General features: G+C 42.5%; 1 protein-coding gene across 1 annotated transcript in view; it reads left to right on the top strand.

The window, feature by feature from the left end:
- Window positions 1–15,570, top strand: part of pou2f2a (POU class 2 homeobox 2a) — a 48,345-nt gene extending 32,775 nt beyond the window's left edge. Inside the window, exons 3-16 of the mRNA XM_076300988.1 lie at window positions 187–221; window positions 1,137–1,193; window positions 4,547–4,660; window positions 6,489–6,734; window positions 7,391–7,502; window positions 7,953–8,044; window positions 8,819–8,983; window positions 9,517–9,658; window positions 10,345–10,493; window positions 10,760–10,951; window positions 12,373–12,421; window positions 13,526–13,670; window positions 14,496–14,569; window positions 15,257–15,570. Coding sequence (XP_076157103.1) covers window positions 187–221; window positions 1,137–1,193; window positions 4,547–4,660; window positions 6,489–6,734; window positions 7,391–7,502; window positions 7,953–8,044; window positions 8,819–8,983; window positions 9,517–9,658; window positions 10,345–10,493; window positions 10,760–10,951; window positions 12,373–12,421; window positions 13,526–13,670; window positions 14,496–14,569; window positions 15,257–15,564 — 1,880 coding nt within the window. The 3' untranslated portion in view covers window positions 15,565–15,570. The remainder of the gene's footprint in view (window positions 1–186; window positions 222–1,136; window positions 1,194–4,546; window positions 4,661–6,488; window positions 6,735–7,390; window positions 7,503–7,952; window positions 8,045–8,818; window positions 8,984–9,516; window positions 9,659–10,344; window positions 10,494–10,759; window positions 10,952–12,372; window positions 12,422–13,525; window positions 13,671–14,495; window positions 14,570–15,256) is intronic.
- Window positions 15,571–25,474: the final 9,904 nt, after the last annotated feature.

Raw genomic sequence — 25,474 nt, 5'->3', positions numbered from 1 at the left:
GCTGGATAAGTCTTTCCCTCGCTTTCTCTCATTCTGTTACTCATACAAACACACACACACACACACACACACACACACACACTAGTTAGTTTTGTGGTGTTTTAAAAATGCAGTGTGACATGTCCTTATATGTGTTAGTGTGTTAGTGGACACACCTGTACTTACGTAATCTCCTCCTGCTCCTAGACTCTGACGGAAGCAGTCCAGAGGCGAGTGACCAGGTGAGTGGCCCATTTTAAATGTCCGCTGAAAGGCCTTTATGCTTGTGATGATGATTAAGCTTACATGTCTCCAGCTGAGTTTCATACAACTGATACTTCAACTGAGTAATTTTATGAGCGTGTGTCTTTCTTTTCTTTAATGGTAGAAACAGAACCCAGATTAAAAACCCAATGTTAAACTTTTGGTTTGATGTAATTCAGCTGAGATATTTTTACTTTAAAACAACAAAGAAGTGCCACGCAGACAGATTTATGTTAAAAATGGCAAAGTATTCTGGACATCAAACTAATTATTTGGCAGAGATCAGACCTGTTCATAACACACACTTTTTCAAAAAAGTGTTATTTGCCATTTTAAATTGATTTATTACGAATTACACGTGCAGGGTTGTTATTTATTAATTTGAAATGTATATATAGTAGGCTATACTTTAATATATTAGCATAGACATCATAAATGAATACAGTTTGATGCATCTTGACTGTATTTGCACTTTAAATTAGCCATAACTATTTAATAACTAACTAGCCATAACTATTTAATGGATGCAGTTCAGCTACACCAGTAACCAGCAAAGGCAAAATGAAACTGTGTTTTTGAAAATTGTGTTTTTTTATATATATGCACCAAATGTTGAGGTCTCTATAAGAGAATATGCTCCAAGGCTGTGTTTTGTAGAAAGTCTTTGATATCTTTAGTCCTGAGAAAAACCTTTTCAACCCGTGAGCACTATTTTTATCAGTAGAGATATCTTTTGTATAGGGTTTTTGTTAAATGAAGATATTGTAATAAAAATTCTTTGTAAGCTTTCTTGAAACCAAATGAATTTCCTTGTTATGCTCAGTGACGTTAAGGCTCACCCTAGTCCAGTCTTTAAATGGTTACTGTACAGAAAGGTCATTGTCTCTTCACAGGCACGGTCAATGAAAACAAGCCCCTTCTGCCTGTCCCCCAACCTAAGCAACACCAAGGTAAGCCATGGCGTATATTACACATGGATGTGTGTGTGTGTGTGTGTGTGTGTGTGTGTGTGTGTGTGTGTGTGTGATGTGCTTGGCCGTGTGTGTGCAAGTATGTGTGTTTTATTAGATAACAGAGTTTACATAAGTATTTAGTACATATGTGTGTAGTACATAAGTCTTTATTGCTGTGTTTTATTGCTGTGTTTTATTGGTGTGTATTTCATTTCCTGTTTTACAACCCCATTTCCAAAAAAGTTGAGCTGTTGTGTAGTATTGACGTGCCACTTCAACCACTCACATCGAAGCCAACCCGTGACGCTGATAACAGTGTCACAGTCGCTTCTACGCTATGTCACATCTATGACACTCCCGCCCTGCGTCCTGATTGGCTGTACCATAAAATCGGTTGCAGAAATCACTCTCAATGGAAGAGGTCCCAGATGGATGTGAGTGAAGCTAGGCGGAGCTAAGCGGAACGAAATTCATCTGGCTAGGGTCAGGTTACGCATGCATGGCCACAGTTAGGAAATATTAGAGGACTTAAGGAGACGTCATGTTGAACTGCATGCCGATGCCATATAACCCAAATGCCTCAGCAGCAGCACGGGAGAGGAGAGCTTATCTGACAGAAGAGCTGCATCGTCTAGTGAGGTAATGTTAGATTACATTGCAAAAATATCACCATGCATTCATAACCTTGTGATTCAGTGAGAGTGATCCCAAAACATCGGAACGTATGTCTTTACATTTTGTCAAGAAGAAAAATCAATAGCAAACTGTTCCCAACTGAACAGTCCTTAGAGCGATGTGAACCGCTCCTGGCTGCGCCTGGCAAATCCGCCATCATAATAGCAATCAGCTATGGAACAAGCGTGCCTGTTGTTAAAGGGAATGTGAGATGACGCTCTGATTGGTTTATTGCACGTTATGCCCAAACCACACCCATGAGTAATGTAGCTACTTCAGACCACCCAATTTTAGATTTGCGTCGGGCGCAACAGTCATTTATTCCACCGGTAAAATAGCAACAGCGCCCAAGATACGCCCACAAAGCTACTTGTGCATTGCATTTGATACTTGCGTTTCAGATCATTAAAATAGAGCCCGCAGAGTCTCTCAGAAGTAAAGATATTCATCACTCAGTGTAAACCTGTGTGGGCAAATAATACAATAATATACAAATAATCCAATAAAATATAGGGTTTACATGATTTGCAAATTCATATAATTCTGTTTTAATTACATTTTATACAGCATTTGCAATATACAGTGATGCAATGCAACTTTTTTATTTTTGGAACAAAACACCTGGGACAATCTTACGTAAAATACAGGTAGAACAATACACTCCTGTAGTACATACCAGATGACTTGTATCAATCTAGTTTGCATAAAGATTGAAAGTATTGTAATATGCAAATCCAGAAATATGCTCTCACCATAACACATGCCTCTTGTGAGGCACGTGAGTGCACATGAGACACGCAGTCAGTTGGTAGAGCGGTGCTGCCTGGGGGCAAAACGTAGAAAATGTAAAAATACTACTCTGATAGGCTACTGTGAGGAGCAGAAGCAGGAGAGCACGAGTACTTAAGACAGATTTGAAGAGAGAGACACAGAGAGACAAAAGACAAAAAGGGAGATTTCAAAAATTAAAAAAAAAAAAGCAGAAAAAAGACTGAAGGCAAAAAACCTGAAAAAGCTAACGCTACAGTAGAAAGGGACTTAGATGCTGTTAGCGTGTGAGAGAGAGAGGAGTGGAAGGAAGAACTCGAGCCAAATGAGAGGCAAAGTGAAGATAGACGGGGACAGGGAGCTGACAGATGCACGTGTCAGCGGAGTGGGCCAGTGCCTGGATTACTTCTCTGACATCAGCTCTGACCTCTCTCCTTTGGACCTTAGCCTGGTAAATACCACACTGCTGTGATTTGAGCACTTCAGCACTTTTGTCTGGAGCCCATGCACTCTGCCTTGTCTGTGCAGTACCGTGTAGTGCAGGTGAACTGGGAGATGTGTGCACTTGGCTTGATGTCCTGTTTTCAGTGTGTATGTGTGTGTGTGTGTGCTTGTATGTGTCTGTGTGTGTTTGTCCTGATTATAAATTGTGAATGGTCAAATTTTATTATTTTAAAATGTGCATAATATCTAGCGTGTAAATGAATGTTTTTTTTTTTTAGTATAACTGATGGATATTGCAAAGGAAATGTTCAACAAGCAACAATGCAAAATAGCATTTTATACGCAATGGGCCCTATCTTGCCGATCAGAATCGGATGGTCAGGCACAAAGTTTATAGACATTAATTCCATAATTCCATTAAGTCCATATTCACCAATTGAATGGCATGATTATCAAATGCTAAGCGCTGGGTGCAAAAGGGTTGTTCTTATGTTTCTCAGTCATGTGTGTGTTTTGGGTGTAACATCCTTTAAACCAATGAGAATGACATCTGTCATTCCCTTTAACAGCAAGCAGCGTAACTTCAAACAGTGCATCTGTATTTTGATAATCAATGGCACATTTGAAGGAATCTGCTTGCACGCAAGACCGTATGTAACAGGGATTCCACTAAACCTTGCTTTACTAAAAACTATTTGTGACTATTAGAGTATAGCCTACATTCATCTGCACTCACCTATTATTTGAACTCATAGGCAAAGTAAAACTAACTTCACTGTGGTCTCATAGTCAATGACAAAACAGTTCTACACAGTTAATTATTTTTACTATTGACTGAAAAGGGGTTACCATCGAAAACATAGCCTGAAAAAAGCAACACTTGCCCCAATAATGTTCGAATGACTGAACAAAAATCTTAAGGATATTTTGTTCTGCAGAGGAGTTGCTGCTTACATCTTGTGACAGTGCATCATCAGCTGTGCTTTATACGTGCCTTTCGCAATAGACCAGGTTTTTCTTGGTCAGGTGTTTTTAGATTTTTAGAGGGTGTAAGATGGCGATTTTTGGATCATGCGCCAGACCACACCTTATGTTGTTAATTGCCACACCTCTGGGCACAAGGTTTAATAAAAGTGGAGTGCATGGCGAAAAATTCCTAATAAAATTTCACTTTATTGAGTGTGAGATAAGAATAAGCCTTGCGTTACGCTTTGCGCCACTTTGCACCGGGTGCACGATAGGGCCCAATGTTATTTTGTTATTTACAATTTATTGAGAATGAATGTTGATGTGTATCAGATGTTTTTAACATTTCTCTTTACTCTTCTCTCCTCTTCTTCTCTCCCAATTATTCTTCGACCTCGCCTTCTCTGCTCTCTTCTCTTCTCATTCTACCGCTCCTCTCCCTTCATCTCCCCTCTTCATCATCCTCCTCCTCTTCCTCTCCTTTCTCTGTCCTTTAGGCAAAAACAGAGGACGGGTCTGAGATGCACAGAGCCCAGGCCCCTGCCCCGACCCCCACGCAGTCCACCCTGCCCCACACTCAGCTCATGCTCGCGGGCAGCCAGCTGGCTGGGGTAGGCCTCCCTCTCCCTCTCTCACTCCTTCTCCATTCATCTGGCATCATCCACTCCATCTCCAACTGTGGCGAGCAGAGAGCAACTGCTCTTAACTGCAACGCCCCACAATACTCAGAAACGAGCAAGACTAGAGTCTTTGATGGTTATGTATCTGATGCAGTAGAGGAATTACCAAGGCTCTAATACGAAGTGTCTGGTGAAGGATTCTTTATTGAATGAAGTCATAGGTCTGCAGACAAACACAAGCGGGTGGAGATGTTCAGAACTGAGAGGGGGTGCATTTGCTTTTGCATTCAACCATACAGTATGTTGCAATATGTTCTTTTGTTGAAAACCCCAAATCAAAATTATTTTGTATTATTTCCAATCATTTTCATAATTTCAACCAAACTGAAATAATGGTAATGAATGAAGTACAGGATTCCAAAATGCTCAAAAATATTGAGAAATGTCATCTGTTCACCAGTTATTTGATAGGTTTGGAAATAATGTTCACTAGACAGTGTACACTGCACCTGTTGACAGATTGTCACCCAGAAGAGGTGCCACATTTGCATATTAGCTTGGACCACACAAACACACTAGTGCAGCACGTGGATTCTCACAGGCTCCTCTCCACTTCTCTCCTCCCTTTCCTCTGTTCCCCTCTTTCCTATTCTCTTTTTTCCCCTCGACTCTCCTCTACTTTTCTTTTCTCTTCCACTCTTCTCTTCTCTCCCCTTCTCTTTTCTCTTCTTCTGCCCTCTAACCCTCTTCTCTTCTTCCCCTCTTCTCATCTCCTCTTCTCATCTCTCTTATCCTCTCCTCTTCTCTATTCCTCTTTTCACTTAGTTCTCATCCTTAAGTGTAAAGTGATGAGAGACAGAAATCTGAACCTCCATACATTCCGTAAATTCAGTACATCCAAATGCTAATTCACAGCCACATCAATTCAGGTTGAGGTTGATGTTGTAGTGGAGGGAGCCAACAAATGACATGAACCAGGTGCAGGTTCATCGCTCCCCACCATTCACCGCTTGGCTCTTTTAGTGGCCTGTCCATTCATTTCCTGTTGTGTGTGTCATAACCTTTTCCCGAGTGTTGGCTTTTATATGCTTTTCTCCCTCTTTGCAATGGCTACAGAGAGATGCGTGTCCTTGTGGACTAATGGGAATGAGGCCTATAAGCTTTTGTCGCGGCACTTACTCTTGCCTTTGCGCATCTTTTGCCACTGTTTTTCTTGGCTCTGGGTGAAATTGTTCTTATTCTTGTTTTTTCCCCCTTTTCTCCATCTCTCTTTTCCTTCTTTTTTGTCCTCTGTCTCTTGCTCTCTCTCTCCCTCTCTCTTTTTGCAAACTTTTTCACCTTTTCTTAATCATGTCTTTACTCATGTACTTACTTCTTGACACATTCATCATTCCGTTCCCGGCCATTCGTCTTCCTCACTAAATGACCCTTACACCTTTCCTCACTTTTGCTTCTGTTGCTTGCACATCCGCCCTTCTATTCATATTTCTTTCCTTACTGGTCTTGACATCTTACCTCTGCCCTATCCCTTTTGCCTCATCCTTTTTTTCTCTCTTTTCCTCCCATTCCGTATTCCTCTCCTCCCTTTTTCCTTTACCTACCTCCCTCTATTTCTCCTCACCTTTTGGTGCCACCATCTTTTCATCTTTTTCTTGTCCTCCATCCTCTCTCTCTCTCTCTCTCTCTTTTATCATCTCCTTTTCTTTCTCTCTCTCCCTCATCTCCTTTTTTTCTCTGTCCTTCTCTCCCCTCTCCTTTTTTCTCCCCTTCTGCCTCTCTCTCTCTTCTCTCTCTCCTCCTCTTCTGCTTGCTCCTGCAGCTGGCTGCTCTCCTGCCTGCACAGCAGCAGCTCCTCTTGCAGCAGGCTCAGGCGCAGCTCCTGGCCGCCGCCGTGCAGCAGTCAAATGCTGCGCATGCCGCCCATCAGCAGCAGCAGGCCCAGGCTCAGGCTCAGGCCCAGGCCCAGCAGCAGCAGTCGCCTGCGCAGTCGCAGCTCAAAGCTGAGCAGGCTGCCCAGGCCCCGCCCCAGCTGACTCTGTCTCAGCCAATCCAGCTCACTGCCCAGGTACAGACCCCATCCATGACTAGCCGAGTCCAAAAAGAAGCCTGGAAGCTGTCAAGCACTACATTTTATTTGATGATTTTATAGTGTCCACAGGGGGCTCGAACTGATGAGTTTTTGCCAATCTGTGCGTTTGGCAATATTGGCCTACTACGCCTAATTTTGGACTGTCTCCCTGTTCTACAAACAGATCTTCAATATACCAGAAATATATCAGATTAACATTATGCATACTGTACATATGCTGTTTGATCGGAATTCCTCACCAAGATGAAAGGAGTGCTCGTACTCTGGTTAAAGATGAGCAATAGATTTATACCAACAAAAATATCATGCAAAGTGGACCAAACTATTCAGGTGCAACTGTAGCAATTGTTAATGTGTAACTGTAATGATACTGGACAACGATAATAGATATGGTTGATATGGACTATAATGAAAATGTTGCAATGAAAATGAAAAAGTCCAAGTGAAAATGCACAAAGTAATGGAGTGTCTGTCAACATTTCTATACTCCAAATATTCTTTATTTATTTCTCTATATTTCTCCTCTCTATATCTTCCCCCTCTACCATTCCCTTCTGTCATCCCTTTTTCATTTGTCTTTATCCCTCTTCTCCTCTCTCTCCTCTCCTGTCGTCTCTCTGCTCCTCCTGTAGGACATTCAGCAGCTATTGCAGCTGCAGCAGCTAGTGATGATGCCAGGCCACCCCCTGCAGTCTACCGCCCAGTTCCTGCTCCCACAAGCCCAGGCCCAACAGGCCCAGCAGGGTATGCAGTGTCTCTGTGTGTGCGTATGCGTGTGTGTGTGTGTGTGTGTGTGTGTGTGTGTGTGTGTGTGTGTGTGTGTGTGTGTGTGTGTGTGTGTGTGTGTGTGTGTGTGTGTGTGTGTGTGTGCGTGTGTGCATGTCTGTCTGTGTGTGTGTGTGAGAGAGAGAGAGCCTATTTGTTCTCTGGGTATTTCTGTTTGTAAGCATATCTGTTGAAGAAACTCACAAATGTAAACAATCTAATGCCAGTAATGCCATGCTGGAAGGATTAGTTTGCCTATCCAGACACCTTTTTTCCATTGAATGTTGTGTTTCAGGAAAAAAAATTAAAATGTAATGTATGCATAAATGACGAAGAGACGAAAAACATAAACAGTCATAGAGTTGATAAAGCAAGATTCATTTCTAATTTTACTGCTTCTCAGATTGACAACATGTCTGTCTTTCGCAGGTCTGCTATCGACACCAAATTTGATTCCACTACCTCAGCAAAGTCAAGGTGGTCTGCTGACCACCCCACCCAGGCTGGGGCTCCAGGCACAGGTATAGCCAGCAGCAAAGCCCTAGGCTTCAGTTTATGCTAGGCCTCAGAGATGTTTACCAAAATACCCATATACTGTTTGTTTTTTTTGCACTGAGTTGAAAAGTGGCCCAGCTTTGATGGAATGTTTGCTATTTTAATGTTCCATTTTACCTTCCATTACTAAAATTATTGATAAATATGTGTTCAAATATTCAAAAGTTGTAGGGCTACTGAATGAGCATTGGTGATACATGAATACAGAATCAATTTTCTCAGAATATATCATAGACAACATATGTGGATCTTTGTCCAACAGAGGTTCAACCCTTCGGGTGATTCAGATATGATGCTAACATGCGGACATAATGTGTGAATGAAACCGACGCACATGAACAGAATCTCTGCGTGGTTGAATAGGTTGTGCGTGGTTGAACACGCACATGAACAGAATCTCCTTCTGTTCTGTTCTTCGCTTTGTTCAGACATGAGCTCATTTACATAATGTCTGTCGGAAATACTAGGAGGGGAGTAGTGTAAGTTCGGAGTTCCAAATGTCTGGATATGCTAGATGTCCGCTTGACATCTCCTGAACACTCGGACTTACACCTATGTCTGAAAGCAGCTCATGTATACCCCCCCCCACCCCCCAAAGTCACTTGCCATCCCCAGCATCCCAGTAAATCAGATGTGACTACTTTCAAACTCTTACATTCAGCATTTTGGTTATGAAGTTGGTTGTGAGTTGGTGTGCCATTACCGGTGTTGTGCTAACGTTTTGCCTGTTCTCCTCACAGAGGGAGAAGAGCATGGAGACTGGGGGAGGCTCCGCGGGAGGCTCGGCCGGCTCCATGGCCTCCATGCCCCAGCAGTCACACCCTGAAGAGCCCAGCGACCTGGAGGAGCTTGAGCAGTTCGCCCGCACCTTCAAGCAGCGCCGCATCAAACTGGGCTTCACCCAGGTACTGTAATGGAGAGCAAGAGAGCCCGCACACTCATGCTCAAACTAAGACAGATACAGATACAGAAAGAGAGACAGAGCGAGAGAGAGAGTCAGAGAGCGAGAGAGAGAGAGAAAGAGAGAGACAGAGAGAGAAAGAAAGAGAGAGGGAGAAAGGAAGAATTTTGAATTTCAAAAACCTTTTATTACATTCTTGCCACAAAGTACTTACATGGAAGGAAGAGGGAGAGGTCAATATGCGATATAAACAAAACATTCGCTCACAGACACATGCATGAACATTTGTGTGGATGGTGTCCTTGTAACACAGAACACACTCATACACAGCTGCACACACACACACACAGGCATGCACACACACACACACACACACACACAGAAATCAAAATCAGACTACGCCAAACTGGATGCACATCAATACCAATATTCACTTATCAAACTTAAGACATGCCATAAAAGTTCAGAACGTGCAAGGTGCAAGATGGACAACCTCTCATGAGTTCTCCAACTGCGTGTTGTGCACTTCATCATCAGGGCGATGTGGGTATGGCCATGGGCAAGCTTTACGGGAACGACTTCAGCCAAACAACCATCTCCCGCTTCGAGGCACTCAACCTCAGCTTCAAGAACATGTGCAAACTCAAGCCCCTGCTGGAAAAGTGGCTGAGCGATGCAGGTGAGCACTCTGTGTGTGTTGTGTGTGTGTGTGTGTGTGTGTGTGTGTGTGTGTGTGTGTGTGTTTGCTTGGTTAGTAATACAGTTGAAATCCAAGTGTGTGTGTCCGTGTCTGTGTGTGTGTGTGTGTGTGTGTGAGAGAGAGAGAGACGTGGAGAATGAGAATGAGAGTATGACTCTGTGTGTGCATGTATGTATTAACTTGTTCACTGATGCATATGAGCGCTCAATGTGTGTGTCGGAGAATGAGTGAAGGATTGCATGCACCCATGTGTGTCGAAAATGTATTAATGTCTCTGTGGGCTCTTGCTTGTTTACTGGTGCTTTCAAACCACCTGTGTGTGTGTGTGTGTGACTGTGTGTGTGTGTGTGTGTGTGTGTGTGTGTGTGTGTGGCTGTGTGTGTGTGTGTGTGTGTGTGACTGTGTGTGTGTGTGTGTGTGTGTGTGTGTGTGTGTGTGTGTGTGAGAGAGAGAGAGAGAAAGAGAAAAAGAGAGACATAGAGGGAGAGACAGTATGTGATGTGAGGTTTTAGCACTTGGATATGTGTATAAAATATATGAAATCACTTTGTCACTGTTCCCTCGCATGACACCTGTGCTCCTGTGTCTGTATATGTGTGTGTGTGTGTGTGTGTGCGTGTGTGTATTAGTGTATGTACTCACCCTCCCCTTTGCACCTGTGACAGAAACAATGGCGATAGACAGCATGCTGCCTAGCCCCAGCTCCCTGTCCTCCCCCGTGATGGGCTTCGAGGGGTTGCCAGGGCGACGCCGGAAGAAACGCACCAGCATCGAGACCAACGTCCGCGTGGCCTTAGAGCGCAACTTCATCGCGGTCAGCCCCCACCCCCCACCTTCTGCACACTTTTCTCACAAACGAGAGCCAGTTCTCCTTCATTAGCAGTAGATGTCCTCCCCAATAACTGTGGATAGAGTGATTGTCTGTGTTCTGAAGACACTCCCACTCTCCCTCTATTGTACACTGCACGTTTCACATTTTTACTTCTTGTGTGTGTGTATGTGTGTATGTGTGTGCGTGTGTGTCATTGTGTACTGTTCTGTGAGTGTCTTGTCTGATCCGTTTCCTGTGTCCGTGTTCAGAACCAGAAGCCTACCTCAGAGGAGATCATGCAGCTAGCCGAGCAGCTGAACATGGAGAAGGAGGTGATCCGGGTCTGGTTCTGCAACCGCCGCCAGAAGGAGAAGCGCATCAACCCCTCCAGCGCCACCCCTCCCCTGCCCAGCCAGCCAGCCCCAGCCTCGCACAAACCCCCCTGCTACAGCCCACACATGGTATGGCCCACACCCAGTCACACTGACTCCTATAAATACTATATAAATCTGTATACTGTTCGAAATCTATACAAGACTGTCAACATTCTTAGATTTCCCTTTTAGAAAACCTGTCCTTGGATGAAATGTGCATTCTAATATATAGATCATTGTATTTGTTGAAATGATTTGTGAAATAGCTCTCTGGCTAATATTTCAAGTTCACTATCATGATTTTAGTCTGTAATAATAATCATATCACTATAATATTATTATTATTATTATTACACTGTGATCATACAGACGGTTAAGTACTTTTAGTGATGGTTGTCCCATTGTAATAATACCTCCTTCAACTTTTTATATAAAATAAGTTTTTTTTCTCAATGTTAGTGTTTTCTACAGTATTGGATTTCTCCACAGCATGTTTCACAGCTCTTATTGATTTCCATTGTTCAACTAATGTACCACAACTTCAGCACTGATTTAAACACAGCATGACTACTGTACACCATTGCATATGGCAAAGCCTATTTTGAATTAAGCAAAACATTTGTTTACACTTAAATAAATCCATATAATATAATCATTTTAGCTTGTTAGACTCATTGTGAACAAAACAGTGACGTACCTCCTCTGAAGCACCTGCCAGTACATAGCAAGAGGTGCCAGATTATTACAATAGAATCGCTGTCGTGTCTAGGCTGAAATAATATTGTAAAAACAAATATAACATTTTGTAATCTTTCATGGAAAGAACCCAGACGAACCTGTTAGCAAATTTGAATTTGCTCTGCAGGTCCGTCTCGATACCTTCCCATTGAAGCAGATTTCCGAATCACCAAAAACCCAGGAACCAATCATAACCACTTATCCAGCATGGGGCGGGCTTTTTATGATGACAGACAGAGGAGTACAGGTAGCAGTGCTCTTCAACACAACAAATGACTGCGCTATGGCGTCAGTGTTAAACTATATAGACGTGTATTTTATTTAGAATTGAGTAAAACAATTGCCTTTCAAATTTCCGTTTACAAGAAATATGTGTTTGCTGTACTTCCGAAATGTACCAATTTCAGTTTACTTTCACTGCTGATTACGCCCATTGGAAATCAGAAGTGAATGAAAAGGTCCCCAGACCCATTCTCAATATCATTTGAGATTTGAGAAGTGGGCAGGTGTTAGCCAGGCTAGGCAAGACTGGCTCGGCATCATACACTGATGATTTGGCTGATTTCCTGTTGTGAAATGTACTAGGAACTCAGTCCACACACTGGTCCAGTCTATACACTTTACCCCCAGGCAGACAGAATCTGTTGACCTCCACACTGTTTGATCTGATATGGAGGAAGTTAACCTCTTTAACTATTTTCACCCTCCTCTCTCCCCTCCATCCCTCTCTCCCTTTCTCATCTCTCTGTTCTCTCCTCTCATCCTCCCAGATGTCCAGTCAAGGGCTGCCCCAGGCTGCCACAAGCCTCAGCACAACAGGTAAGCACACACGTTCTCTCTCTCTCCCCCTCTTTCTTTCTCTCCCTTCTCAGGTTGACTGCAGTCAATCGTTCTGTTTTTGCCCCGCAGCAAGCCTCCTTCTAAACACAGTCTCTCCTCATGTCTTTTGGGGCATATCAGTGTAGATGTTAGACTGGTGTGACATGGGAAAAAAACATGTATGTGTCATTACAGTTTTTCACAATTGCTAAAATACATTTTTTTGAAACCTTCCACCCTTTTCTCAAAACTGTAAACACAAACCCCCAAAATGTATTACTAGATTTACAGTAAACTAGTGCAGTGCCCATTCAAACATGCTATTCCTGTAGAAAACCTGTAGCCCAATTACATGCCCGCAGGTATACCAGAAAAGACAAGCATTTCAGTACTGTTAATCAGAAGTACATTGCCGTCTATAGCCAATTTACTCTGAATGCCTCACTCATAGTTTCTGTCCATTGATGATATGAGCCTGCACTGTTCAGCAACCTGTTTACACTCTGAACTAGCTTATATTGGTTGTGTCATGTCTTTTGAAACAAGTGTGATGAATTTTGAGTGGTTGTTTTTAACGTATGACCTTTGTGCTTTCTTTGTGTTTACCTTGTGCCACTTATGGTTACCATTATGCATTACAAATGCATCACAACGCAAAATGCATTTTATTGCATGACAATGTGATATCAGAATAGACTTTTACAAAAAGTGTCTAAGAGATCTGCAAATTGTGTTTTATATGTGAAAACTGTTTATGGTTTTGTCAAAAGGGTGGTCGATTCAATAAATGTTTTCAGGCAACTGAGAATTTGGTTCAGTGAATGGAGTTTAGTGTTTTAGCAATAAGAAAAACTAAAAGGATTGTCAAGAAATAATCACCCACAAATTTTTGAACATGTGACCTCGGATTAATCTACAAGTCGGGACAGAGAAGACTATGCAAATGTATTGTGAGCTGGGGGCAATTTATCCACTTTTTATTGTTTTTGTTGACTTTTTCTATGACCAGTGATTTCGAGAACATTTATATGAACGTTTTCTTCTCAGAATGAGCATGAATGTGTGTGCCACTTATTAACACCATTCTCTCTCTTTCCTTCACAGCCGCCAGCTCTACTCCTTCAGTGGCCTGCCCCATCAACCCCAGTGGCAATGTTGCCATGAGCTCCACCCCCAGCTCTGTGACTCCGCCTCCACACAGCGGCTCTAGCCCCGCCCCTCGCCTGAGTAGCCCTGGCCTCAGCACAGGGTAAGTCTTGACTATAATAAATAATATGCAAACATACGCACACAGACAGCACCCCCCCCCCCCCTTGCTATTTTTGGAAGACTTTCTGCTTTCTCAGGAACTCTGCCATCTTTTTTACCAGTTCCAAGCAACTATATAGTATAATATGCAAAGCAGATGGGAAGACAAACAGTCTGAAGCCTGAAACACACACACACATGTTTCGACGAGTACACAAGAATGCAGACAAAGTAGAAAAGCTGGCCACAGACAGCTGTCACCATAAAGTGTCAGGCAGTTTATATGCTGTATTATCTTTAGATTTTATATCAATTTATGATTGCAGTTGATTTCAGTGGAGATTTAATCTTCAAGGTTTCATCTTATAACTATATAGAGCAGATACATAAAACAGTATTGTGATGAAAACCTTGTCCAGTGTAATGAAATTGGTTGTGAAGTATACATGTAAATCACTTTTTCATTTTGGGTGCTAAACTCTATTGTGTTATTGGAGCGTTCTGAAACATTGGGTTATTACAGTTAAGTCTAACTAAAACGTTTTTTGTCAGATAGCTCAACACACTACACACACACACACACACACACACACACACACAGAAATCAAAAGCAGACCACACCAAACTGGATGCACATCAATACCAATATTCAATACAGCTGTTGCATAACACTCCTCTAAACCTGCTTGCTTTTTTCCCTTTCTGTGGTTGTGAATGACGTTGTGTGTGGGTGTGTGTGTGTGTGTGTGTGTCTGTGTGTGTGTGTCTGTGTGTGCATCTGCGCATACCACGTGTGCGTGTACTGGAATGTTCGTGGCGATTTTAGGAGCACAATGATGGGTGTAAGCACAGGGATGAACCCGACCCTTCTTGGCAGCAACCCCCTGGCCACAATGCAAGGTGTGTGGTAGGAGAGGAAGGAAGGATTGGCACAGCCCTGGAGGGGCTGCCACTGTCAATGATAAACAGAACACACCCATAAATCTGCCTGTCATTGAGAAACAGTGAACTATTCAAATGAACGATTGCGTAATTGGACAAATCTGAGTAGCATCAATTATGTTTATATATTTCATATTGGATCAGATGGGGTATGTACTGTCCATGTACAGAACATCTCTGTTAAATTGTATTTGGAAGTTTCATTCAATTAGCAAAACGTTCAAATGGAATTAGACCGTGGGGACAATCAGGAAATATTTATAGCACCCTCTTTCCTTGGCAGTTACAGTAGTTTTGTAGGAATATATTTCATGCAAAATTAAATCTTCAGCATCATGACATTTCATCCCAGTACATCCCATCCATTAAGCTGCCATGTATAGAAAAGGTGTGTGTGTGTGTGAGTGTGTGTGAGTAGTTTTTCCTAACCTAACCCTGGCATCTTGCCATTTTCCCAGCATCTCTGTCTTGTCTCAGCACGTCTTCATATTCTGCATGTCACCCATCTTGTCTCTTATGAAGCTGCCCATCCCATGCATCCACAGGAATTCCATCTGACAGTTGAATAATTCTTAGGCCTGGACCATTAATGTGCTTTTTCCTCTCTCTTACGTATCCTTCCTCCTTCTCCTCTTCCTCCCTTAGCCCTGGCTGCCAGTGGTGGTCAGATGTCCCTTTCTGCTCTTGAGGGCGGCCAAATGCTGCTGGGCGGAGCCGGAGGCCACGGTGGCGGTCTCCGCACCTCCCTCTTCCTCAACCGCCCCACCCTGCTGCAAATGCCCACCGGCGCCGGCATGGGATTGGTCAGCGCCAGCCGGGCCTCGCCGCCCCCGAGCGGCAGCGGTGTGAGCCCCGCCTCTTGCTCCGCCTCCCCTTGCTCAAGCCCCGCCTCCTTCTGCTCCTTCAGTGAAGCCTCCTCTCCAGCACCCCTGGGTGGGGCTATGGCTGAGTGATGCCACCCCCCGCCCCCCACCCACACCCCCCCCCCCCTTCCCATAGCGACGGCCTATCGCAGGACGTGGGAGGAGGAGTCCATGGAGTCGCCTTTTCAACCAAAGCCATCTCTCTCTCCCTCTGTCTCTCACTTTCGCTCTCTCTCACTCTCTCTCTCTCTCTCTCATGAAGTCTTTCCAAGCCAAATAAATACAGATCTGAAAGCAAGAGGAGGAGGAAGAGACAAGAGGAAAGGAGAACGGAGAGGAGGAGAGAACAAGAGGACTGGAGAGTGACAAACCAAAAATTAAAAGATCTATCTATTCAGTTTGGAGAGGTGGCACTGTGGAGCTTTCTGTTGGCTGTGAATGATACTGTACATTTCTTTCTCTTGAGAAAAAAAAAAACAAGCAAGTTTCCTCAATGAACGGATGGATGGACGAATAGGGCAGGGATGAAAAAAACAAAATGTGACTGCGTGAAAGACGGGTGACACAATGGCATGAGAAAAGAAGGGAAAGGAACATGGACTTGTGAAAAGATGGAAAGAAGATGTTTTTTAACCAAAAAAGTGAACTTGATGTTGAAAAGACACACAAAGACAAAAAAATGCCAAAATCTCCAAGATACCAAAAACCCAAAAACCCAAACCAAAAAGAAACGGAATGAAAAGCTTTACTGAAAGACTTTTAAAACTGACCCACTGTTGGGTCAGTGCATCAGCTCAACACAACTACCAAAAACATTCCTCTCTTTTCTTTTGCATTCAGTCTTGCTCATATGTTGTTTGTATTTTAACTCACAATTCAACAATTGCCACAACCATCTTTTTTGTCATTAATAGGAATTATAGACATTGTTTTTAGAACAACTCAGTTTTTGTCTCTTGTTCTTGTCTCTCAATCTACCTCTGCTCTTAGCTTTTTCAGACTCACTTTTGATTGTGAGATCATTTAAGAAAATAGCAGTTATCCATTTAACAGTAGTTGATTTTTTATATATAGTTTTTACATTTTCATTTTGGCCAGTACTATGCTGGTGCTTTCATTGCCATCTCATGCAGCTGTCTGAGGACACGAGTCTCTTGTTTCCCAGTTTGTGCCTAACAGTTCACCACTGTAAAACACTGTAAATATTCCTCTGATCTCTCACACATACAGTACATACTCAAGCTAGACAGTTTGGTGTGCTTAATGTCTCATACTGTTGATCTATACAGTTATCCATTGGCTACCCCACAGTTCATCCTTTTGGTATTCTGCATACATACCTCTTGCAAAGTGCAGTTGTCAACAGGTCAAACATATCCAGCATACATTTCCACTGTACATTCAGGCATGCACAATGATGACCATAATTGCACATACATTTTGACTGTACCATAGATGTAGACGTAGACAGAAATGCACACTCTTACATACACACGCGCACACGCACACACACACACACACACACACACACACACACACACACACACACACACACACACACACACACACACACACACACACACACATAAACACATGTGACTGTAAGGACAAATGGAAAACAGGAGGTCTCCTTCGGCCAGTTCTCTGATACCTTTTTCATTCAATTTTTTTCCACACTCTATCTCTCTCTCTCTATTTCTCTCTCGGATACCAAAGCGTTTGTCCAACCACAGAGTGTTGGTGAACAAGTGTTCAGACGAGACCTCAGCCGTGTTTGAAAAAAAAAAAAAAAAAAAGATACAACAACAACTAACAAACAAACTTTTAAAAACACATAAGTAGTAGAACAAACCAAATAAACTACAGAACAAAGGGGGGAAAAGCAGACGAAGGAGAAGGAGGTATACCACTGTACCGCCTCTCTCTCTCTGCCCCCCCCCATGCTCTCTGTTCCCTCTGCCCCTCTCCCACGCCTCAGAAAGATATGATCGAAGGGCCAAAAATGGAAAGAAGACACGGAAGGATGGAATGGACGGACGGATCGAGTAAGGACACCAGGCCGAAGGAGGAGCAAGCTGGCTGAAGAGGAAGGGAAAAAAGAGGACAAAACGAGCAGGGGACAAGCGGAGGGAAAAAAAATGCCGTGGAGACGGACCGGGACGGGGATCGAAACCAAATAAACCTAAAACGAACAAGACGTATACCAAAACCAAAATCTTACAAAGGACTGAAACTGAGCAAACTTAAAACTGAATGACATAAAAACCAAAAATAAAAGAGGACGAGATGAAGAGCCAGAGAGGATGGAGAAAAAGAAAAGAGAGAGTGATAGAGAGGGAGAAGGGTACTCAGAGAGCGGTGGAGGCCTGGGCATTGGCCACACCTCCGCTCTCCTTCGCCGTGTTCGCTTGCGGACAGGTGGCCTCCTGTGCGTCGTCACCTATTCTCTCTCTCTCTCTCTCCCTCGTCTGCGTCGACGAGATCGACGCGTGCTGCCTCTTCGTCTCGGATTGAGGAGTGTCTTCTCACCTCGCTGAACCTAACTTCAAAATATATCTATTTTTTTGTTTGTTTGGTTTTTTTCTTTTTCATTACATTTCGCTCTACTTGGTCTGTCTGTCTATAACTGTATGAATTTTGTGTCATTGCTTTCATATCGCGGGTTGACCGGGGTGATGTATTCCTTATTTTCATATTCTTGTGGTTATTTGCGTTATGCTGGGGGGTTGTGGGGCGGGTGGGGTGGGAGGGATAAGGTTGTTCTCTCATCAGGTGGTCTGGAAATGATACTGTGAAAATGTAGCTTCCAAAACATTTTGATGGAGAATGTTGTAAGACAAAAGACCGAAGCCAAAACTGAAAACCAAAAGTGAACATGTTTCTTTTTCACTCACAAAGCAAACCAAATAGCAAACCAAACTAATGCACAAAATGGGTGGGAAGGAACAGTTGGTGCTAAGCCTCTTGGGGAGACAGCGAGGGAAAGTGTAAGAGTGTGTGTGTGTGTGTGTGTGTGTGTGTGTGTGTGTGTGTGTGTGTGTGTGTTAGCAGGTGTGTTTGTAAAGGCACAGATGCTGTGTGCCATATAGCTCTCAACATAGCCACGTTTCCTCCTACACGTGTGAGTTATTGATGTATGCTTTTTAAGTGGGTATGAGATTGTGTGTGTGTGTGTGTGTGTGTGTGTGTTTGTATGTGTGTGTTTGTATGTGTGTGTTTGAGTGCTAATGTTGACTGCTCAGAGGGAAAGCATCCTCCATCATATTGACCAAACCAGAAACAACCGGTACGCAGAATGCTCTTCAAGAACAGTTTGTTCCTAAGATGGTGTTGAAGCCTTTGAGTGCCACATACACCGTAGTGTACATGAAACCACAGAAACCAATGAGAAACATCGTAGGGTGGGGGGTGGGCGGGTTCAGTATCAACTGACATACAAGTTGACAAAACACTTTTAGAGGGAATGTACCTGTTAGTGCTTCAATAGATTTTGTAGGAAAAAAAGAGATCTATGTTCTACTGCTTACTTATTGCTAATGTAAAAAAGGTTGTGAAAATCCTTAAGAAATGTTGTTCATGATGATGATGATGATGATGATGATGATGATGATAACGACTTGATTTTAGACCAAAAGCTTTAAACTGTCTCTCTTGGGGATTTGCGTTTGAAGATTTGTATTTATTCGTGGGAGGGGCTGTGTTTTGTTGATAAATTGTACCTTTATGAAATTTAATTTTTAAATAGGCCTATCCTTAATTTGCTTATTTATGTATTTATGTACTGTTTATTTATTGGCTGATCTGTTTGAATATTTGTATGAAACTGGATCATGGGGTGGCTTTGAGAACTTCGTGTGGCTGAGATTATGTCGAGGGAAGAAAAAATAATGTCTTTTTAACAATGTGCCAATTCTTAAAACCAAAACTAAACACACAAAAGAAAGGAAATGCCTGAAGGACTTTTTGTGAGGTGTGCAGCTTGATTTAAGATAGCTGTACTTGATCAGAAAACACAGGAAGAGAGACTTGAACCGGGAGGGCTGACTGAAAACAAGCTCTTGCTTTGCCTTCCGTGACCACTATGCGTGGCCATTCACAAAGACCCAAGCATGGCTAGCTTTCCTTACACTTTCAAGTTCTCTCTCGCTCTTTCTCTCCTCCTGTTGTGCTCTGCTGTAGTGATGGGTGTGTATGTGAGAGACACTGTGTCATATACCTCATGTCCTATGATAAAATTAAAAAAAAAAAAACAACTAGATGAAAGCTTTAATGTGAAACGTGACCAGGCTCAGGAGAGGGTTCAACTAGCTTCAAGAAATGTGAGTTTAAGGGTTTTGTAACTTCCTCCCCCCAAAAAAAAAAACCCATCTTCCCTTTGTGGACTTTCTTTTCCTACCGACAACCTCACTTAACTGGCTGAATAGCGGCTGCCAGACAGGACAGAGAAAAAACCTAACAATGGAGTGTGCTTTTTGCCCATATTGATGATTTAACAAAAATAAGTTCTACAGAGGTTGTGGCTGTGTAGGTGAGCTTGTGAGGGTGTTTTCACTGCGGAGGCTCCAATGTGATACCAAAGTTTAACCTCTGTAGTGTTACCCCACTCATGACTCCCACACAGAAACACACACACACACATACACACAGTTTCCACTCTACGATTGATTCCATATATGCAAACATGAGGGAGCCTTGCCTCCATTTTAAGCTTTATTTCCACCAAAAAAAAAATACAAAGTCAATACAGTGCTTAATATGGTTACTTGTGTTCATGTCCATTTTGCAGATGGAGGCCTCTTAAACTGATGGCAAACACTTTGGTTTTAGATTTCAATCCAAATATCATGTATCATTATGGCTGGAACTTGAAAGAGAGATATCCACAGAGAAACCAACTAACCCCTCCCTATACTCTCTTTGATTAAGAAATGAGTTCACCTTTTCTTTTGTTATTTTTCTTTTCTTTTCACAAAACAGCTTAAATCCAAAGGTAAAAAATGAGGATTTGCAAAGAAAGATTTTACTAATGAAAACCTCAATAGTGAAAACCAAAGAGCTATACCATATCTTAATCTTTCTGTTCCTCTCTTCTACACAGCATCGTGATAGACATGTAATTTCTTTAACTGTTGAGCTTTAAGTTAGACAGCAAAAAAAGACTCCAGAAGTTCTTGCTAGGAACACTGACATTTGATGAGGATGAGGAAGACCTAAGTGGCGACGATTTTGGTGGTGGTGATGTGTCATTTTCTTTCCGACTGAAAAAGAAAATCTCTGTATCTCTGTAACCTACTGTACTAGCCTCCTTTTGAGTTCTCCCTCCTCTCTGTTTTGTGTGTTATACCTCCTGCGTCCTCAAGGCGCTCTGAGTTTGTAATCCCCTTTTTAAATTTTCCTTTCTGTTCAGACTGTTGAACTGTCCCTTACTCATTGCTCTCTGTGTGCCTGTTGTATGGGGAAAGGGGGCAGGGGAGGGAGGGGGAGGGGGGAAGGGGCTAACCAACCAATAAGTGTTAGGATTAAAATACGACTTTAGACCAACGCAGTCTCTGTGCTTCATTTCCTGTGACTCTTTTTAAAGGGTTTGATTTGAGTTTGTGGCCCATTAGAGAGCTGTAACGTCGTACACAGAGTGAATTATTTTCTCCCTTATCTGTCTTTGGTCTCTGAATGTCAGAAATGCTGACTTGCAGCTTCTTGAATCATATTGGGCTTTAAACAACAAAGGTTAGATCGACACACTTTCCAAATTCAATCATAAACATATCCAAGGATATTGCAACTGAACAACGGCAATTTTCTGAATCTGAATGAATGAATCATACAGGATAATCAGTGTTCTTACTTTCTTTTTTAGATTAGATTAGATTCAACTTTATTGTCATTTAGCAGAGTACAGGTACAGAGCCAATGAAATGCAGTTGACATCCAACCAGAAGTGCAAAGAAGCATTAAATACCAAGTGGAGGTAGTATGGTTGTGTATACAATAGAGATTAAGAATGTACAGTGTATAGTTGGATAAATACAGGTTTTCCAGATGACATGTCTACAGATCTATACAGAGTATGTTGAGTATAACATTTTATATAACTAATATATATATATATATACATGTAATATACATACATTTAATTTGGCATATAGTATGGTGTTAGCAGTGCAAGGTCATAGGTGAAACAGTGTAGGAGTAAGTGTAAACAGGTAAACAGTGCAGTAGTAAAAAGTAAACAGGTAAATAAGCTAAAGTGCAAATGCTAGACAGGAGGTGAGGTTTTGTTCAGCAGTGTTACAGCCTCTGGAAAGAAGCTGTACCTGAGCCTCTGGTGCGGGAGCGCAGGCTCCTATCGCCTGCCAGACGGGAGTAGACTGAAAATACCATGGTTTGGGTGGGTGGCATCCTTGACAATGGATTTGGCTTTGTTTTTACAGCGTTTATGATATGTGTCGTGGATGGAGGGGAGTTGGGAGCCAATAGTCCTTTGGGCAGATTTAACTACTATATAGTGCCTTGCGATCAGTATGCTCTCAATGGGACAACGGTAGAAGTCTGTTAGAATCCTATAGGCTATATTAGAATAATATATTCATAGAAAATAGACTATTTATATAGGCTATATTAGAATTAATGGTTTAGCCTAAATGTTACCTATATTCTATTAGGCTACCCAAAATGAATTGTCCTTGAAGGTTATATTAGCCTGTCTGTGAAGGAAATATTTGTAAATGGCCTAACCGACCAAAGGGCCTAAATTATATTAATAAATTATGTTCTTATCTTTGAAGAGACCAAATCACATCCAGACCATGTCCTGTCATCACAAACAGAACATATATTTTTGACATAAGTCTAGAATAAAGATAGCTATAACCCTGTTCTTTTGTCGTTTTCACAAGGGGCTAAATGTCTTGAGAAATAAGCATTTCCCTGTAGACTTAGTTCAGTGCGCATGTGCTTAGAGTGGACATGGCCAATCAAATGTCGCATGTCCACTTTTAAGTGAGTTAATCACCACGATCCTTATAACCAAAAGATGCGGTAAAATAAGCTACACTCTGACAGTGACTATGAGACAGGAAACAAACATGGCAACATAAGACAGGAAACAAAAAAGGCCCTCGATAACCGCGTGAGGGATTGGCATAGGTCCGCAAAATGTCTACTATCACTCAGGACTAGGCCCAAATGTAGCCTATTCACTATAAAGCTCTGCTGCATTTGAGAAGGTCATGGCCTCTTCAGAAACAGCATAGCCTACCTGGTAGTAGGCTTCTTACGGCAGTGATGCTACCGCTGTGGCGATGAAATCTTGTTGGCCACAGGCCTGTTTGGAGGGGCGGGAACCCTTCGCCACCAGTGAGATTTTCCAGTCAGCCTTGGGCTACAGCTTCCTCTTTTCCGAGAATGCCTGTTTATCCACAACGATTTAGCCGGGGGAGCGTATGCGGTGGCCTGGAGGCCCGACGGCCCGAGCTGCCAGGGAGTGGTTGGCGGTGTGTGAGGGCCATTGACGCACAACTGTATCCAGACACCCCGGGGAACTACCAGACAGCGACGGCTGTAGGTCTCAATTGCAGCAGCCCATTAGAATTACAGTGGCTCGCATGTAGTGACACTAGATATTTGTTTGGGAAATATGATTATTCAACTCCAGTGCCTGCCACCCACCCACTATTTAAACATTTCACGGAAAGGGATGTTTGACAGCAACTGTTTTTCCATTCCCACGGCACCTCAGCAGCTTGCTGACTGATAACTATTTAGACATCTATTTTAACAAAATATAGAACACTTTAAAACAGACAAGAACGGAGACTATAGGCGTAGCCTAGTAGGCTATTGCCTAATTAAGATATGGCAACAAAATGTCATAGCCTAGCCCTGCTGAGTCGGTGGTTGAACCATGAGGCCTAGGCCTATAACTTTTTACAGACATGTTACACCGACACTTTGTCTGACAATACATCAAATGACATTTTAAACTAATGAAAGCATGAAACGAATGTTTGAGATTTTGGCTATGTAAAGTCCATGGAGTGTAATAGCAAAATTCAGTTGTAATTCAGACAGTGGTGTTATAATGCGCTTAACATTTTTACAATGAACTGATTTTTTTCACGGCAGCCATTTTTGACACGAAATATATAGCAGGCCCAGGTAGCCTAATTAGTAACCCCGTCCCCGTCCCCAGGACCGTGGAGTCACATGATATTTCATCGTAGCCTCCTAAAAGAACGGTATCGGTCACGCTAAGTAGGCTACTGACGGTGCACCACTAGATGGAGACATTGTCTAAAGCAAATATGTGCAGGATTCCTCTAGACTAGAGCTTGTAGTCAAACCACAGTAAAACCATTAGATATGATTTGACCATTAGTTTTACATTACATTTTTATTTGGATAGACTATTCATTAGACAAAGAGAAGCAAATCTCAGATATTGTTTATGATTGTTAAAGGTTGTTCTGGTGTCTTACCCACAAAGAATAAACGCGCTCTGATGTTGGGATATTTTGAATAAATATTTGAATTTAAGTTGGCCTGTTGCAGTTATTAAGGTCACAGTCCGTAGCCAACCAGATGAAATATTAGAATGAGTATTTTACTAAATGTTTTCAAAATTCACACAATTGCCTGCTTACATTTTAAAACTAGACTACACGCTGTCACAGGAGGACGTATTTTCCCAAAAAACAGGTAAACTCTATTACAACCAGTTTTCAAAGTAAATCGGATCAAAGTAACTTTATTTGCGCGACCAGGGTAGACTAGGTCGAGCCTACACATGAGAATGAATGAGCGCCGCACATAGGTCAAACCAAGGGCAGGTCATACTTAAAAGCTAAGCAGGCATAACCTAAAACTAAAAAAAAAAAAAAAAAACAGGCGTCACAGATAGGCTAAGTAATCCCATGCGTTAACCAGCCGTTTTGGTTCTACCAACATCATGGTAGTAAGGCCTACAGTATGTTTGGCACAGTTGCTGACATTGGTCATGACAAAAATGCAGCTTTAACATGGTTGAAACAATACTGATACTCAGCTAGTTGCAATGCTGTGGCTGGATTTTCCATTAGAAAGAGTAGGCCTACTATTGGCCTTTCACCCCTGAGGAGGATTGTGGGAAGCCCGAAGGTTGATGTCAACATGTCGTATAATGCTCCATTGTTAACTGCTCTGAATAAAAGTCTGTTCAGCATAAATGTGAAATAAATACAATCTCAGCCTCCAGAAAGCTGATTTTTTTCCGGAGTGCTGAGTGTGGCTGCACGTTTCTGAGGTTGGCGCTCTGGGCCGCCGGCTGCCCACTGCAGTCACTCGCGTTGCCACTCCACCCCGCTCGGCCAGGTCGGTGCCAAGCCCTGGCTGGGCTCACATCAGAGCGGCCGCACCCCACGCCACAGACACACAGCTCTGCCTTACAGCCACATGAACATGCCAAGATACACTCACACACACACACACACTCACACACACACACACACACACACACACACACATAGACACACAGGCAAACACACACTGCTATAATCATACTCCCTGTCTTTTTCTGGTCTGTCTCCCTCTTTCTTTATGTCTGTCTGTCTTTCTGTCTATCTGTCTTGTTCACTCACTCATTCTCTCTCACACACAAACACACATACACACACATATATTCTCCATTTCTTATGAATTTATTTAACCTTATTTTGCCAGGAAAGTCCCATTGAGACACAATGTCTCTTCTGCCAGGGAGTCCTGGTCAAGATGGCAGCAATAGTTTGTAGTGTGTTGCTGGTGTCCAGAGACACCAGTAACACACTAATACACAGACAACAAAGCCTAAGGAGAGCTAAAATAATAAATTAAAATAAAATAGAATACTAGGTATACTGTTCAGTGTAAGCTGAGTTTAAAGTACTTTAAAGCAACACCAAGGGGTTTTTGTACCTTAAAATAATGTTTCCAAAATCGTTTCAGTGGTTCATTAACTCGTAACAGGGTGAACGGAACTTCTGCA

This window comes from Alosa pseudoharengus, unplaced genomic scaffold (assembly GCF_046254945.1).
Source record: "Alosa pseudoharengus isolate Yale_2024_CS ecotype anadromous, Long Island Sound unplaced genomic scaffold, YU_APseudo_1.1 YU_APseudo_1.1_scf_23, whole genome shotgun sequence".
Lineage (NCBI taxonomy): Eukaryota > Metazoa > Chordata > Actinopteri > Clupeiformes > Clupeidae > Alosa > Alosa pseudoharengus.
The sequence above is the reverse complement of the archived record's forward strand: the minus strand, read 5'-3'. Positions and strand labels throughout refer to the sequence as shown.